The following is a 19,054-nucleotide window of genomic DNA, read 5'->3' as shown; positions in this document are numbered from 1 at the left end:
TCACAATGTTACAATACAACTCATCAAGAATATTCCATGGGAATCTTTACATGTTGCACGTCCATCTAGGCACAACATTACATAATAAAAAATAAAATATAACAATATTATGCAATGTGTGCAAAACCCATTATCTCAACAGAACATTAGTTCCCTACCTTATTTAGACTAACAATTGCCTATAAAAGTCTTCTATGGAATCATGGGGATCAGACAAAGACTAGAAAACACCTGTAAACTATAATCATTATAATCATTAGAGGTTATTTTAAATATTTTTGGAAGATTGTGTTAATAGTTTTTTCATCAACATTCAGATCTTTGACATATGGATATGTAGATAAATATGGAAAATCAAATGCCCTAATCAAAGAAATGAAGACTGGACTATTGAATAGAAAATAGAGACAACCTTTAAATTTAATTTTTAAAATGACACAATAACTATACACACTGTCAATTAAGTTTGCAAGTCATATAAATTAGTGCAAGGAGCACAATTAAATCCATACAAAGTCATTTGACTAAATGGGTTATATGTTTTGCTCCTCAAATTGTCTTGAAGTGTAGACCATTGTCATCTTTCAAACCTGCAGAATGGAAAAATAATAATAAGATCTAAAATAAAAGAAACTATTTATACCAAACTATCATGCAGAATGTAGCACTTTCATGTTTTTAATTTCTTTGAAAGCCAATTAAAGCACTCCTATAGTCCCTCACCAGATTTGGCACAATTGTGTTGGTAATGTATTGGGATACTCTTTTTGATTTGTGGGGTAATCAAAGAAATGAGACTATTCTAGTACTAATTTTAAATCTACTCTATAATGTAAGAACAAATATTATTGCATAGAAAGTAGCTCCAAATTTAACTTTTAAAATAATTATAATAACTACTCATATTATCATCTAATTTGGTAGAATATATAAATTAGTATAGCCAGAATAGTCAAATTCATAACAATCACATTATCATTCAATTCCCTAAGCTATATAAATCATTGCAGCTGGCACTGTCAAATTCATAACCACCACCAAAAGAATAATAGAAGAAGTCAAATTGAATAAGTTAAATTTATATCTCCAGAATATGCCATGATTCTCTGACCTCTCAAATGAATCTAAAGACGGTAGCTAGCAGCTACAGAAAATCAAGACTAACCTTGTTCTCGAATGATGGTGCTTCTAGAAAGGCAAAAAATATGTCAAATTAGAAAAATCAAAGGGAAAGACGAGCAAACCTGCTTCTTCTACTCTTCTCTAGGCTAAATCCCCATTGTTGAGTCTCATACCTGCATTGGCTAAACCATCTCCATAAATAGAGGCGACTACAAGCGAAGGACAATTCATGCCAGTACACATGCGACAAACTATATGGCCATTCCTGAATCAATCAAAGAAATCGGAAACTTAAAAGCAATTAGGGGTTCATCATATTTCTAGTGTAAAAAAGATAGTGTCGATCCTTCATTACTAAAATGTTTTAAAAATGCATAGTAGAAAATGGAATAATTGATTGGAGTGAAGCTCAAATAGGACTCTTGAATTCAAGCTCTATACAAAAACAGATTGAATTGTGACTAAACATGCTAGACAAGAGAAAATGGAATATGAAGAAATACTCATCCTTACATTTTTCTTAGAGAAGAATTGCCAATGAAAGCTTTATGCAGTAATAAGTATGTCATGGTTCTAGCACTCTTGTCATGTTTCTAGCACTCCTTCTATTTTATAGATTATTTTTGAAGGATGAAAGAAATTACCCGGAGAAATGCAATTGAATACAACAAAGTGGCAAAAATGAAAATCCCAATTTGAACATTTGTTCAAATAATTATTTTTTAAAAATTAGTAACCAATATGAAATTCATGTTTCCATTGTAGTGAAAAAATGGGAAGCCCTTGTCAAAGAGACCATTCCACTGTGAAAATATAAATATTAAGACACTATTAAAGAGGATGAAAAAAGGAAAATAAAACCTACCCAGCCCTAAATAATGCTTTGTTAGACACCAAAAAATATAGGCATCAAAAGCATGGCACCGATCTAGGCACAACAATTTAAATGTTAAACAACTTATATATTTTTCCTTTGTCTTGATGAAAACAAAACCTAAATATACTTTAAGAGGTTCAAGCAAATCATCTATCTTACATACCTAAGATAGGATTACTAATTACGAGCATACTTTTAATTCCAAATGAGGATTAAGTTCCTTGGTGAATAGAATATTGAAAGCAAAGTCAAGGCACCTTTTGTTGATGCCCACCATTGAACATCACATGCGAAGGCCCCGCACGTTAATCTATACAAGGAAACCAAGAGCAACACATCACCTTCCATTGCCATCGCATGCCATGAACTTCTAAGCTTTTTTAAGCCCAATTTCCTCTGCAAGAAAATAAAAAGATTACAAAACAAAGTGATAAAAAAAAATTACCAATTTTTGAAATAGAGACTATTGCCAAACAGTGATAAAAAATATTTACCATGTAAAAGGATGACACCCACGGTCTTAAGAAAGCTCTCACAAATCTCAAAAGTTACACAAAAGTCTACTTGCAAGCACAAAATGAAGGTGGGAAGGGAGTGAGTGACAAGTAAATGAATGAGATAAAATCTAGTCTAAAGAAGATTAGCAATATAGAAGCCCACAAAGAAACATATCTAAAATGAAGGGAAAATGACTTGCAATCTCTTTGTAACACCATTGACTAAAACTATAGGTAACTTGCAAATAAAGCACAATAAACTATTGCAATCCCTAATTGCAAAATATTATGATAGCTCCATGTTGATGCCACCCTTCGCTCCTAGCTGCTGAGTGACCATATGCATATGCAGATATGTGGAGCCTTCAAAATAAAAAAATGTTGCATGTTGTTATGAACACTTATCCTATTTTCTTCTATTTTGCCGCAAGAGAAGAAAAATACCATGGAGAAAAACCATTACAACCAATGGAAAATGAGAAATAAAATATGAAAAATCATTTTAATAAAGAAAAATTTAAAGAACCATAGTATAAATGCAATTTCATAGAGTTTCCACAATTTTGGAAGAGCAAATTAATACTAAAAAATGAATCGAAAACTTTAGTCTCTTACCTTATGACATAAATGAAGCACATTAGAGTACTTGTACATTGTTGTGTATGCTGGAAAAAATATATCAAGATACTGAAATCTGATCCACACAACCAGAAGGAAAAGATGTGCTTGCAAACTGAATTTTTCGAATTAATTTTGATTAATTTTGATGATGGTATAATAAAAAACGGAGTCATCGTTTTTATGAATTAACTTTTCAAGTGATTTTCAATATTTCATAGCATAATTTACGGTATAGTGCAATGGCTTGGAAGTTGAGATAAAGAGGGTTGCCTTCTGGATTGCGAAAGGTTTCACCCAATTTCACTTTATCAGATTTTCATTTCCCTTGAGAAACTCCACAAATTCGCTCTTCAAGATTATTACAATGGAGTCATAGCGACCATAGAATAAACAGTTATGTTTAATTCATATGGTATTTAGACTTGATGACAGTAATGATTCCCACGGCCAATGCTGCCATAAAAGTGGCAATTTATCATCCACATCTTCTGCAGCTACTGCTCTGTAAGAGTTAGGAAAGAAATTCAATCTTCAAGCCAGTCCAAAGTGAATTGTGGCTCCACAATTTCAACTCTAAGATCAGGGATATAAAAGGCCTTAGCTCGCAACCACTGACTCCCAATCTTCTCATCGCAGATAACATGTTTAAGGGAGCTTAATCCACAAACACTTCTAGGCAATCACCTCATACGAAAACATTCTCTCATGTCAATCACTTCCAATTTCTTGAGTTGACCTATTTCCTCTGGAAGCTCTTTCAAGCCCTCGCACAGCGAAATGTCTAGAAATTCCAGCTGCTCAAGTTTTCCAATTGATGCCGGAAGCTCTTTCAGGCCTGGTAATGCTGATAATCTTAGCGTCTTTAGAGAGCTCAGATTTCCGAGATTATATGGCAAGTTTTCAACAAGATGGCAGTTGGTTACAGACCATGTATGAGCAGAGAGCATATGACAGATGGCAGGGGGCAACTCCTCCAAATCGCTGCAGTGGTCCAAGCTAAATTCAGGCAGATTAGAGTCATTGAGTGTGGACATTTTTACAAACCCTTGGCATAAGCTTAGAGAAAGTTTGTCCAAGTTTTGTATTACTTTGCTCTGTTTGGGAATAGTGGGTGCAACCACCCTCTCCAAGCGAACACTTCTGAGTTGAGTGAGTGAAGATATGGCGTCTAAACCTTTTATTGTGGCCCTCTGTGAACCCAAATTACATACCATTAAAACTTTGAGTTTCTTCATAGTTTTCAAAAATGGAGGAAGAAAGTATTCTGTTGCAGAAAAGAGTAAAACCAGAGCTTCTGTCTCCGCAAGGTTCATCTCATACCAGTCATTCTCAGCCATGGAACCTGCATAAGATAAATCACATATACAAGTGAATTAGAACATTTTATAGCGCTCAATTATAGTAGTAGTTCATGAAAAAATTTGCCATTTTCAATTCTATAGAAGAGGAAGAAAGACAAAAACACAAGAAACCTAATTTTTCTAACAGATCACGGCCTGCAGATTATGCCACTAAATTAAAGTGTTTTATGGATGAGAAATGTAACCGACCTGTGTGAAGAGAAACAATTTGAGCGTTAAGTGGTCTATTACGGAGCAATTCCCACTCCCCTGGCAGGCTATGATTTTTCCTAGGCACGATTAACCTCTTTGAATGGATTAGATTGTCTTGGTATCCCATATACCAGGCTAAGTTTCGCACAACAGCGCGCTGTGAAAAGAACAGCTCAGAGGGACTTTCGTAAGGGTTTTCTGCTCGGCTTCTGATACAAGAAATTTAACAAACAAGTCAGCTCGATGCTTGAAAAAATGGAAACGAAAAATTTGATAAATGTTAAGAATGACAAGTACCTTTGATTGCCGATTAGATTCAAGAAATTTCTGCTTGCAAGTCCCCGTAACAGAATTAGGGCATCCTGCCTCTCCATTTTCCGAACATAAATCCAAATGTCAAGCAGTGCATCGGCGCAGACTTTATTGCCCGCTGGAAATGAGGCTAAGTCTAGGAAACATTCCCTCCCAACACCATCCAAGAAATCAATACTGTTCAAGCATTTACAAATCCTTTGTCTGCTGTAACGTGATATTGATTTCCCCTGCGAAAGCTTGTTCTGTGCGATCTCCCGGGCAACAATAGATTCCCCACTTAATGAGAGAGAATACTCATGACCTAGTAATGGCAATTTATAGAGTACGGTGAGGGGGCTTCTGCGGACGGTAGAACCGTATCTAGGGATGAAAAACTTGTATCCTGGAGCCTCAAATAGTAGTTTCTCCAAATTGGCCGTAGACCAATTATCACCCATAAGCTGCCGCTGCAGTCGTACGAGTGCAATTTCAACATTCTGAAATGCAGGCAGCTTTCTCCCAAAGATCTCCTCCAACAAGGCCTCTAAAATCCCCTTCCGATTGGAGGATTTTGAGCAAAGTACGTTTTCGAATATATCTGTATCCACAAAAACAAATTTCTTCTGGTAAGCTGCAAAGTTACTAAATAAACCATAATATAAGGCATCCGCTCTACAAGCAATTAACGTACACGGAAAAAAAGACTGAAGAAATAAGACAAAAACATATAAAGATCAGGTCGGCAACAGAGAATTTTTATGGGATGTGACCTGTTACCTGAAAAATACACTCCAGAGACGGAGCAATTGGAACAATCCATTCTATATTCACCAAAGAGGAATCGTTAGACTAGGGTTTGGCAAATTCTCCACAAAATTTTGACCTTTATCTCAAGAAACTGGGCTAATTGTTTCAGATCGCAAACTTCTAGTTTTCAGTAGTTGAAAAGAATAGTTCGGGAAACTTCTTCCACATTCTTTTCACACAGGCAATTGAGGGATCAACAAACAACTGAAGCCAACTCATTTCTCTTGACTATGATTCTTCCTTTCGACCAAAGTGCAAGGAAGCTCTGTGAGATCGAGATAAGTGAAAAATCTTTAAGACTCACTGCATCCCCTGCATCCTGCTCAATTGATCACAATTCCAAATTTGCATTTTAATGGCAGAAATGTTGAAATCTATTGCAATAATGCTTCTCTTCTGTAGCATTCTGCCATGTGCTTGGGGAGTGGTGTGCTGGGATAGCTGTGGAAACCTACAAGTACCCCATCGGAACCGGCCCTGGCTGCGGAGATCCGAGATTCCAAAGCTCGATAAGCTGCGTAAATCAGAAGCTCGTGTTTACTTCTCACTCTGGATCGTACCTGATCGTCTCCATAGATTACACAAATACTGTGATTTATGTCGCTGATCCATGAATGTCGAGCTGCATGGAAATGCAGCAGAGCGACAGCTTTGGCATGGACTAGACGGCTCCATTTAAGCTCAAAAATGATGTATTTGTGCTCCTCAATTGTAACACCTCTTCCTCACTCTATAACCCTCAAAACTTCCTCTGCGACACCAGCAGTGCTCATATTTGCACTAGCCTTTACACTTGCCCTGGCGTGCAGGGCCTCAAACTCCCTCAGTTTTCCCCTATTACTTCCTGTTGTGTTTAAACGCTTGTAAATCTTGGATCTGCTAATGAAGTTAACCTTGCCAAGTTAGGGTGCGAATCTTATACCAGTATTTATAACTTTGGAGATGATACAACGGATCCTTTGCGCTGGAGATATGGAATCAGGCTTCAGTACAATTATAATCTCAACAATAATAATTTTCCCTCTGCTTGTGCCAATTATGAGAAGAGCAGTGGAATGTGCACATTCACCAGTCCTCATAATTCCTTTGTTTGCATCTGCAAGAATGGGGTTAATATGACCACGGATTGTTACGGTCAAGATATTTTTATATTTTTTCATTTTTTCGTTAAATTCTTGTTTGTCGTTTGCATTTTTGCCCTCTCTTTTGCTCAAAGTGCTTCATCATTAAATCTCTACAATTGCGGTTAGCTACTTTAGCAGAGGGACCAGTAATGGATCTATAGGTATTGCGCTTTGGATTACAGGTCGGTGATTTTGTCAATTATTTATTTACTTCTATAACTTGATTCTTCTGGTAGCTTCTTACTTTATATTTTCTATACTTTTGATTGCAGGATTTGTGCTCGAAATCCGAAGCATCTGGTGCTTTGTACTGCAATTTCTTTTAAGACCTGACGAAATCATAGTTCCTACACAGGCAACACTACTATACAAGATAAATCTTAAATTCTATTTTTTTAATATTATAAACATAAATAATATTTATTATTAGCAAAATTTCTTAATCAAATTATATTCAATACCTATAATTAATCTTAGTGGACAATATGATAGTAATCTAAACTATTATAGAAAAAATTACATAATTTATTAATCCTCTAAAACTAAACAATAAACTCTTAACCTTACATCTTTGAAATTTTGTTTTTATATTTTTTATAATAATTAATTTAAATTTGACAACTCTTTTTCGAATATATCATATATTTTAGTTCACATTTAAATTTTTTATCATTCATTAATTTATATCAGAAAACTGTATCTATAATTTTCAAATTAATTTTATATTAAAGTATATTAAAGTAAAATGTTAATATAAAGAATGTAAATGTAAATTTGTTGTATTATTTTTCCAATATACATTTTTATAACTTCAGTGTTATGATATTAATTAATATGTCAATTTTAAAACTATAATACCAAAAACTCTAAATGATAACTAAGTTACATAAATCTGTTAGTTAATTTATAATATTTACAAGTTGAATCTATATGAGTGAAATGTACCTATGAAATTTAAAAAAATATTTTGATGTTGATAGTAATAAATCTTGTATCATTAAAGTGATAATAACAGCCACAACTATCACAATAAGGGCATCTAACAATCCTCAAAGTCTATGAATTATTGTTGTTCAAGAAACTAATATTGAAAGAAAACTTACTATGTAGTTACCTATAATCCTATTGTGACTAAGCATGGCACAAAAATTTTGCACATTTTGTTCATAATTATATCTTAGAATATTATTTCCTACATTTTAAAAGAGAATTATATCTAACAAAATTCTTTAATTTCACAAATTGCATAGGCAGGGATTCATGCTCTATGTACAGAGCTCTTGTCTTTATGTCACAGTTCAATTTGTTCAAAAACTATTATTATATTATATTAACCAATAACAATCAAGTATTTTTCACTATTATAATTTATTATAGTTTAAATTTTTTGAGATATCTTTATTGTTTTAATTTTGTTAATTTTTTATAATAATATTGGCAATGGCCAAAAAGGGCAAGAAAGAAGATAAAATTTGAATTCAAAAATTAGAAAAAATGAAAAATTTAGACTATTGTCCAATATTTTGTTTACAAAGATATCAAGACCTTATTGAAGAAGTCTCTTGTATTTTCGCTCTTATTCTGGAAATCTCTAAAATTGGCAACAACACACTCATGGGAAATCATGGCAGAGGCGGAGAGTTGAAAGCCCTCTACACTAGCCATAAGGGCGTAGGCAGGTTAAGCAAGCCCTAGCTTCTCTTTCTACCAAGCCAATGGAGGTTTGAATAATTTGAAACCTTAACCTTAAGGTATCGATTGATCTCCAACAAAAAAAATACCAAAGATAAAATAATTTGAAACTTTATTTTTTCCAGACTCATGAAAATGTAGTGATTTTTTTCTAATATTTTTGTTGTTTTCAACTACAAACTATGAAGATTATAAAGATCAAACATTGAATTTTTAAATTAAAAAAATTATGATGTTTTGATCTTTTGAAAATTGGTCAACTATACATTTTTGTGGGAGAATAGCCACATCTAACACTAATAGGTAGGATTGGTTGCCTCCTTATTTACAAATATCTTTGTATCAAAAATCTTAACTACACAACACTTTCATGCTCACTTTGATTTGAATCGCCAATAGTTACTCTTGTCTCTTGATGTCAATCCTTGTTACCATTCTACATAGATTCAACTCAATCTTCGTCTTATGTTACAGTTTGCTCAAAAGAACTTATTCCTAATGAGGGTGGATGCAAAGAAATGTTCCCAATCTGTTAGATCTTGATCTGTTGTCTTTGTTGCCGAGCTTAGAGATCATAGATGGGCCATTGGAACTAGTTGACAGCAACAATTCCCCTGTCAAAGCCCCATTCATCACTTCATCATTTGAAAACCTCTCTTTTTTCCTATAATGAATGTGGGTTGCAATTGGGCACCAATGAAATCAAATTCACCAAGAGCCACTTATTGATGCACATTGGATGAAAGGTGTGGATGTAGCTGAAACATCTTCAGCTCCTTTAAGTTAGTGAGGTACACAACACAGGCATGCAGTTATAGTCCCTTCACCGGACTATATTTGAAACCTTCAAAACCAAACTCAAAATGTGCAAGCTTTCGTATGACTTCCTTGCATACACTTTTCATTCACAATATAGTTTCAGATTTCATCAAATCATTCAATTGCACCCTTAGATTTTGTCTCGCTCCAAAGTGTTCAGTTTGTTGCATTCCATGGATTATATGTGATCATTGCAACTCATGAGACATTTTACCTTTTTGATATTCAACCAAACGAGTTCATAGAACTTGTTTATTAGGTCTATTTGGTTCGTGGAATTGTAGAAATTGAGATTTCTACAAATCTTGATTTAGCTAAATTGTCATTCCTATTTTGCGGATTTTACTTAAAGTATTTATTTCACTTGGAAGATGGGTGTGAAGACACATTTTTTATGCATAAGCTTGGAGTTGAAGGTAGACTCCAAAAAATAGTTCAATCTATTTTTTTTTACACTCCTCAAAAAACATAACCAGGTTTTGATTTTCAATTCCTACTTGCTAGTAGGAAATCAAAAAACCCGGTTTTGAGACAAAATTAGAATTCTGGTATTCTAATTCCATCTTGCCAATTTTGAAACAAATGCAAAAATATTCAAACCTAGATTTTGAAAAGGCCAATTCCTATCATCTTCGATGAACCAAATGGATCCTAGATTCTATTTGTGTGAAGGTAGCAAGTAGCTACACAAAATGGTGAGATTTGGCTTTTAAAATGTGATATTTACATTTCCTAGAAAAACATTTAAAATAAACCATTTTTTGAGCATCCTACACTTATTGATGCATGTTGGATGAAAGGTGTGCAAACATCTTCAGCTCCTTTAAGTTAGTGAGGCACACAACACAGGCATGCGGTTATTGTCCCTTCACCAGACTATATTTGAAACCTTCAAAATCAAGCTCAAAATGTGCAAGCTTTCGTATGAGTTCCTTGCATACACTTTTCATTCACAATATATTTTCAAATTTCATCAAATCATTCAATTGCACCCTTAGATTTTGTCTCACTCCAAAGTGCTCAGTTTGTTGCATTCCATGGATTATATGTGATCATTGCAACTCATGAGACATTTTCCCTTTTTGATATTCAACCAAACCAGTTCATAGACATTGTTTATTAGGTCTATTTGGTTCGTGGAATTGTAGAAATTGAGATTTCTACAAATCTTGATTTAGCTAAATTGTCATTCCTATTTTGCAGATTTTACTTGAAGTATTTATTTTAGTTGGGCGATGGGTGTGAAGACACATTTTTTATGCATAAGCTTGGAGTTGAAGGCAGACTCCAAAAAATAGTCCAATCTATTTTTTTTTACACTCCTCAAAAAACATAACCTGGTTTTGATTTTCAATTCCTACTTGCTAGTAGGAAATCAGAAAACCTAGTTTTGAGACAAAATTAGAAGTTTGGTATTCTAATTCCATCTTGCCAATTTTGAAACAAATGCAAAAAAATTTAAACCTAGATTTTGAAAAGGCCAATTCGTATCATCTTCCATGAACCAAACGGATCCTAGATTCTATTTGTGTGAAGGTAGCAAGTAGCTACACAAAATGGTGAGATTTGGCTTTTAAAATGTGATATTTACATTTCCTAGAAAAACATTTAAAGTGAACCATTTTTGGGCATCCTGCACCTTGGCTCAACTTACTCCAATTTGGTTGTAAATCATATATTAATTTTTTGTGTTCTATAGAACCATGCCTTGGATTAATTACCGCTATATTTCTACATCTATAAAAAAAAACTTAAGAAGGTAAAGATTTAAGTGTCTCAGCACCACACTTGAGTACAAAAAGTATTGAGAGCCTAAAACAAATTGTAATAGAAATGAAATTATTCTACTCAAATACAACAAGAACTTTCAATGAAAAGGATATACAACAAGAACTCTCAATGAAAAGAGTTTTTAATCTATCAGATAGCAAAACTAAATATAACCACAACTTTCTTGAAAAAGAAAACTCATGAAATCAAATTAAATGGTGGTATTGTTGCACAATTAACCTTATTAGGAAATTCAATGTGGAAAAAAGTATGTGGCAATTGAATCTAAAAGCAAGTAGCCATCCAATACAAAGATTAAAGATATTTAAAAAGATATAACTAATCTAGTAACAACACTAAGATACAAAGAAGCATAATTAAATAAAAGAAACATTGCCAAATACTTTTGAAGCATATTTTTTTTTATCAAATTTTTAAACATAAGAATATTTTCTTGCTAGCACCTCCCTTTTGAAGTCTATTGATCCAACTAGGATCTCCCAAAATTGATACGACACTATGTTCCCTTCTCCTATATCATCACCAATTCTCATATCAAGCACAAAAGGATGTTGTTGTTAGTGTTCACAAAATCTTGCACCTTTTTCCAAAGGTTTTACTGAAGGACAACCTTGTGAAACATGAAAACAACCTCCAAGCTATGGGACTTAAACTATGAGGTTGAGTCTTTGGAGAAGGTTGACTTCCTTTGCTATTGAGATGCACCTATACTACACTTGAAGAGGAAAAAGGAGAAAGAATACATGAAAGCAACTACCTAATCTATTCTAAGGAGGTGATGCACCAAAATAGTGTTCAATCCTACCTCTGCCCATGTATGTACACTTGAACTATTATGATATCAAAGATATAAAAATTCAAACTTGCTTAAAACCTAAAATCACATGTAGATCAGACAACCAACATGAATAACACAAGGAAAGAAGAAAATTCACTTGTATGTCATTCACAAGTCAAAAGAGATACAATCATGAAAATTGTAGATAGCCACAAAACATTGAAGAAAGGAAATAGATCTTGCACTATACATCAAAGGCTGAAAGAGATAAGATAGAATATCACGAATAGCTCAGAGGCAAAGGGAATTTACAATGCACATGCAAAACATGCCAAGGAAAATAGATAAGAAAATCTATCTTTTTTGGGTTACAAAATGTGCTTTTATAGCTTAAGCATTACTAGATATTTCTGATTGAGAATAAATTCACAACCACTACATCCAACCATTATTGTAAATTTGGAAAATATCTAATCATGGTACAAAACTAGATGTTGGAAATTCACTTGTACAGCAAACAAAGCTCTAAGAGGTTGGGAATGACAATCATTAACTTCTGACTAAGTAGATGGATCAACAAGTGGTGATGGAGTGTTCTTTTGTATTTATCAGACCTATGGAACAATGAAAGTGGTTGTAGGAGATCAAAAAGATTGGATCTATCATCAAAGAGTTGCTTCCTCTGTCATAAGTGCACCAAATCAGCTATGTCATTGGTCAACTTGAGTCAAACCATTAGGCCTTTCCATGTGGACCAATCATCCTTCACCATTCTACCACTTTGCGAAGTCTTCCTACTTTGACCACCCCTGGTCATAACTTCACCATCACCTTTATTCATTAACAGATATTGCTTGTGAAACCGCGACCAATTGGTTGTTGCTACTTTGTATCCTACCCTTGACATCTCTTATTAACTGCCATGACCTTGTGAAGACTGATATCCTGACTACATTCACACCATTGCCAATGCGACTCGAGGTTTTCCTTCTAACCTTATGACTAAGCGAAACAAAGAAGTTTCTTGATCGCAACTCTAACTATAGCTTCCTCCTAACATGCTGTGATAGCACACTATCCATAGATCTAAAAGATCTAATGATGTGAAATGCATCCTTGAAACACTAAAGATTTTGTTCTTATCACACTGTCATGATGTAAACCATTGTATGTCAAATTCACCTTGCGACCTAATGAAAATAATGAAATTTCCCTATTGGGATCCTAACCTAGGTTGAGCCAACTAACTCTGTGATAATGCAAACATAATGCAATTGCATCTTCACCACTTGAACTCTAGTTAACATTTAACCCACTATGAATGAGTGAAACCAAAGAGTGATCACACAGTCACAACTTGAAATGTTTCAAAGACATAACATAAAAGGGTTGCATAAACTTAGGACAAAGGATATAGCCAATGCTAAATTATTTCATGAAAATCCTTTAATATTTGAATTTTGAAAACCCTAGGTGACCGTAGAGCGGCTTATCATTTGAATTTGATTTTCTGGTGGGAGGGCATTTTTGGTTCATATTTCTAGTGACTTAGAGGGGATGCAATCCTACTTGGCATAAGACCAGTTACCGCTAAGTATCCATTGGGCTATAGAGTCTCTGAATTTGAGAACATATCCATTTCATCACCTCTACCACATTCTAAGCCATAAAATATGCCCTTCTACCTTCGCAACTCTGCAAAACTGGAACTAAAACTCTCTACAACAAAACATGTGCTCAGCACCTGTTGGAAAATAGGAACAAATAGAAAGAAAACTATTGTAACTATGTATGTGAAACATTCATTGTTATCAGAAGCAAGGCTTGAGATATATTTCATTGACTAGAATAGGAAAGATTTCACCATTAAGCTTGCTTAATTGGAAAGCATTGGCTTGCTTGCAACTGATGATCACATAGGGACCACTCCATAGTACATCAAATTTTGAATGTATTCCTACCTTTGCTCTATTTGCATCCCACTTTAGCACAAGATCAACCTCTCTAAAAATTCTGAACTTAGCCTTCTTGTCAAAGCTTTTGTTCACCTATTGCTGATGTGTTTCCAAGGTTTGTATTGCTTGATGTCTCTTCTCCTCCAACTCTATCAATTATACTATCCTTACTATCATAGCATCATTTTTAATTAGTTACAATAGATGAGCTAGTTCTAGGTATGGAAACTCCAATGAGATAGGAAGCTTTGCTTCCCTACCATATACCAACATGAAAGGCAAGTTTCCAATAGCCCTTTTAGGTGTTATTTTGTCATCCCAAAGGGATGTTCTCAATCTCTGGTGTCAACACCTTTGATTATCTTCAATAGTTCTTTTCATTATCCTAACCAGATTCTTGTTGGATGACTTAGCCAAACCATTACCTTGGGGCTAGTAATTTGAAGAAGTGCTTAGGTATATGCCATGATCAATTGCCCATGCACAAATGTGAGCTCCTACAAATGATTTTACATTATTTGAAATTATGGTGGAAGGGGCACCAAACCTTGTAACAAGTCCATCTAAGAATTCAACAACTAAATTCCCTGTAGCATCTTTTAATGCAATTGCCTCTATCCACCTAGTAAAGTAATTTGTAGTAGCTAGAATTCATTTATGACCAAAGCTAGAAGGAGGATTAATAGGACCAATAAAATCTAATCCTCATTGGGAAAAAGTCTGATCCATTTGAATAGGATGAAGGGGAAGAGCTATAAGCCTTTGCTTAGCTAAAAAGAAAGCACATTTTTCACATTTTCTAACATACCTATGGCAATCATGGAATAAGGATAGCCAGTAATATCCTACCCTCATTATCTTCATAGAAATTGTTCTAAAGTGACCACCATCTGGACCATCATTAAGCTCCTTAATAATTCTCTCTACTTGATCTACACCAATACACCTTAAGAAAGCTCCATTGAAGTCCGTCCTAAACATAATACCATCAACTATGGCATAAGGAATGGACTACAATCTGAATTGTCTTCTTTTTTCCCTATCCAATACCTAAGGATATCCATTTCTTGATAAGAAGGTCATCATGTCATCTATCCAACCCCTTGGCTTGTCATCTCTCGCTTCTTGTTGTTTTGTCAACAGTAAGGAAACTTCTTCATCTAGTTCATGGGATGAGATCATCTACTTGCACAACCCTTTCCCTCTTACCAACCTAGTGATTTGGATGTCCACATTATACTCCATCACCTTAGTGATCCAACGTGATTTTTTCTCACTAATATCTTTGCTCAATAGGAAATATTTAACACTTGCATGAGGGACCAAAAAGTGGATCTTATTGTGGGATACAAGATATTTGAATTTCTTCAAAGATCCTATGATTTCAAGGGATTTCTCCTCCACATAGCTATATTTGTCTTCATACTCCTGCAGCCCTTCACTAAAGAAAGCAATAAGCCACTCTTCATTATTATCATTCAATTGAGTCAAAAAAACATAAATGTTTGACTCACCTCCTAAGGTGTAAAGAATGAAATCCTTATCAAAATTTGGATTGATGAGAGTAGGGGTTGAGGATATGGCTTCTTTGATATCTTCAAAAATTGCTTTCCCTTCCTTGGTCCATGAAAAGAGCATATTATTTTTAATCATAGTTGTAAGAGGTTTCACCATGGTAGCTAAATTAGGAATAAATCTCCTTACAAAATTTGTTCTACCAAGAGAACTTTGTAGACCTTTCTTATGACTAGGAAGGGAGAGAGAAAGTACTGCCTTTGTTCTCTTTGGATCAATGGTCAAACCATCCTTAGATATAATGTGTCCTAACAATTTCCCTCGATTAGTGACAAAGACACACTTGCTTGGATTCAAAGATATTCCATACTTTCTACATCTTATAAATACTTGTCTAAGATGGCCAAATTGAGCTGTCACATTCTTTGAATACACTGTGATATCATCAAGGTAGACCAATACAAACCTTTCAATCATTTTCTTGAAGGCCATCTCCATTTCATTTTTAAATGTGACACCTATGTTTTTTAGTCCAAAAAGCATTTTATTATAGGCATAGGTACCCCATTTGGTGGTGAAAGTAGTCTTATATCTATCAACCTCCTTGACTAACACTTAGTTATAACCCAAGAATCCATCCAAGAAAGAGAATCTCTGTAAACCACTAACCTTAGACAATATATGTTCCATGGAAGGGAGAGGGTGGTGATCCTTAAGGGAGGCTTAGTTAAGATCCCTAAAGTCTACACATAGTTTGATTTCTCCACTCTTCTTCCTACTATGGACAAGGTTTTCTACCCAAGAGGAATGCTTAATAGGGAAAATGATATTGGCCTCAATTAATTTGGATAGCCTTTTTTTCATTAATGGCTCAATTTTTGGATTCACTAGCCTTTGCTTTTGCCTAACAGGTTTGATATCATCAACTAAATCCATAATATGTTGAAATAGACTTAGGTCAAAACCCTTCAAATCATCATATGTCCAAGAAAATGCATCATTAAATTCTAAACATAGATGAACAAAACTTTCTTGCTCAGTTTCAGAACATACCTTTTCAATGTTTAGCATCCTCCCATCAACAACTACAACTAGCATATGATCATCTTTGTTTGCAGCAAGGTTCATACTTCTATCCCTTGCTTGGTCATCAGGATAGAGGACACTGTCTAAGGTAATAGGACCCTTAGGCAACTTATTAGAGCTAAGGTTGATGATTTGATCACCATATTGTTCATGAAATCTCAATTGATTTCTATATGAGAACTCTACTTCATTCTGTAAGAAACTTATAATTTTTGCATCAGATTCAAAGACCTTCCAATTGATATTATTATCAGGGACATCAGGTCTAACCACCACTTTAATCTTCTACTTCTTCTCATCTTCAAGACTCCATGCAACATCATAAGACACACCCATTGTTGCAAGTCTATCAGCATGTCTGTTTCCTTTCCTAGGGATGCTTTAAATCTTAAATGCATTAAAACTTTCAAGAAAATCCCATACTCTATGTTTATAAGACTTGAGTAAACCATTGTTGGTGATATTTTGATTTCTCACCTAATTAACCACCATCTCGCTATCTCCATATACACTTAAGGCTTGAATTCCTCTTTTTTGAGCAAGTAGGAGACTCTGAATTAATGCCTCATACTCGGCCACATTATTGGTACAACTGAATTGAAGCCTAAATGAGAAGTAGTACCTTTATAGTGTAGGAGAAACCAACATCACACCAGCCCCTGGTCCATTTCTATTTCTTGATCCATCAAAGTACATACTCCATGTCCCACTTGTGTCTTCTTTGTTCTTCATTAAGTTAGGGACAAGAGTATCCTTCTCTAATATACAATAAGTACCAAGGCTTGTCTCTAAGGTTTTAGATATAGGATCAAACTTATATGAACTAGCCCATTCATCTAAGAGGAAATTAGGTATCTTTGCTAGAAAAGTGGCAAGCTTTTTTGTTGTGTCATTTTCATCCATCTCTAGGATGTTATAGTTTATATTGATGAGATTAGGAGTGTAGGGCTCAATATCATTGAGGGCTAATGGTTTTCCTCTAATTGAAGCTTTGGTTCCATATCTTGTTCTAAAAACATGTATGACCAATAAGAGGATATGTAACCACCTATTTGGGTAGTGAAATCTCTTGAAAGACAAATGGCAAAGTGTGGTTTAACCTCCATAATATATATATATTGAACTATAGTACAACCAGAGCATCCATGTAGGGTCATTTCAACATTCCTAAGGATTCCTAAAGTTTTGATAGTACTACCATCTAACTGCAATACATCCTTAACAATGGGTTCATATTTTATTTCTAAGATATCAGAAACACACTTGGGCATTACTGAACTACTAGTGCCTGAATCAATCATGTATTTGTGGACTAGTTTATCTCTTATAATTAGAGAAACATAAGATGGAGGAGGTCTAGTCTTTTTACTTGTTTATGCCTCTTTTGATGGTTGTACTAAACTTACGGCACTCTCACTGCTAGGTGGATGATCCTTTGATTCAATGCTCTCTAATTCCTATTGTAATAGCTTCTTTTGTGATGGTATAGTAGCAACAACATCCCACATAGAAATATTCACATTTTTCCTCTTCATCTACTCTACCACACTGAATGATGCATTAGGTGCTTACTTAGAAAACTTGGGAGTTGCATGTGTAGGAATTGGAGGGGGGAAAACCTGAGGGTCATTCATATCTCCTCTGCAATCATTTTGTCTTTTTTGCTGAGGAGCATTAGCAGGTTGATTAGCACTGTGTTGCTAGGAAATTGCTTGTACATAAGGCACTTCCTTTGATGTTGAAGCCTAATTGGGAGGATGAGGAGTAATGTCTTCAACAACTCTTCTATTGCTCCTAGTATTGTAAGAAAATGAATCTTGGTTTGCATTACAATGCTCTTTTATCTAATGGTTCATGAAAGAACAACCACCCCACTAAAAAGTATCAGTAGGTTGATTAGCATTGTGTTGCTGAGAAAATTCTTTCTCTGGAATAGTTAATGCCAAGTAAGACTTTGCCTTCTAACACATGCAATATCCATAGGAGTAGTTACAAGAAGGATACAAATCTTGATCTTGGGCAAGATTGTTCTGACGAACTAAAACCCTATTTAGGTTGGTGTTTGTAGTTTGGGTGTTGTCGATAGGTCTATTCTAATTGTAGGGAACATGAATATGGTTTGCAGGTCTATTATGTATGGGACTTTGATACTGGAGTTGGGAAGGATTATTATTTTGAGATTGTTGCTTCTTCATAGTCACCAACTCATTGTCCATTTTTTGCACTATTGCATTATTATTCTCCATCTTCTTTTCTTGATCCTGCATCCTCTTATCCACATTTTGCATCAGTTTCTACATCATGGCCTCAATCTATCAACTCCATTATAGGATGCGAATGCTACTAGGACCACAATAAGAGGTTGACCTGTAGCGGAAGTATGAATAGGGGCTACAATAAGCTAATGACTGGGCATGTTAGGGAAGAAAGGCATTGGGGGCCTTGGAGCTAACTTCCCTCATTGTATCAAGATATTTTTTGCTCTTATGGAAACCTCATAAACATTTGGTAGAGTGTCCTCTC

The 19,054-nt window shown here is 34.7% G+C and overlaps 1 protein-coding gene, 1 long non-coding RNA gene and 1 pseudogene across 3 annotated transcripts; 1 reads left to right on the top strand and 2 right to left on the bottom strand.

Moving 5' to 3' along the window:
- Positions 1–391: 391 nt before the first annotated feature.
- Positions 392–3,406, bottom strand: LOC149560610 (uncharacterized). 2 transcript variants are annotated; one of them, XR_016363708.1, is made up of 5 exons: positions 3,112–3,319; positions 2,494–2,859; positions 2,257–2,395; positions 1,245–1,387; positions 392–590 (listed from the first exon to the last, which is right to left on the bottom strand). It is a non-coding gene; the product is annotated as an uncharacterized LOC149560610 (long non-coding RNA). The 2 variants fall into 2 exon arrangements; XR_016363707.1 differs by having other exon boundaries at positions 2,494–3,406.
- LOC149560609 (putative disease resistance protein At4g33300) lies at positions 3,220–6,870 on the bottom strand. Its single transcript, XM_089824745.1, has 4 exons — positions 5,742–6,870; positions 4,968–5,562; positions 4,668–4,879; positions 3,220–4,459 (listed from the first exon to the last, which is right to left on the bottom strand). The coding sequence occupies exons 1-4, from the start codon at positions 5,782–5,784 to the stop codon at positions 3,798–3,800; spliced, it is 1,512 nt and encodes a 503-aa protein (XP_089680871.1). The 5' UTR covers positions 5,785–6,870; the 3' UTR covers positions 3,220–3,797.
- On the top strand, positions 6,136–7,021 carry LOC149560608 (wall-associated receptor kinase-like 20; annotated as a pseudogene).
- Positions 7,022–19,054: the final 12,033 nt, after the last annotated feature.

Source organism: Cupressus sempervirens, chromosome 4 (genome assembly GCF_028749045.1).
Source record: "Cupressus sempervirens isolate cs-2001-9-10 chromosome 4, ASM2874904v1, whole genome shotgun sequence".
Lineage (NCBI taxonomy): Eukaryota > Viridiplantae > Streptophyta > Pinopsida > Cupressales > Cupressaceae > Cupressus > Cupressus sempervirens.
This window is presented reverse-complemented; position numbering and strand designations above follow the sequence as displayed.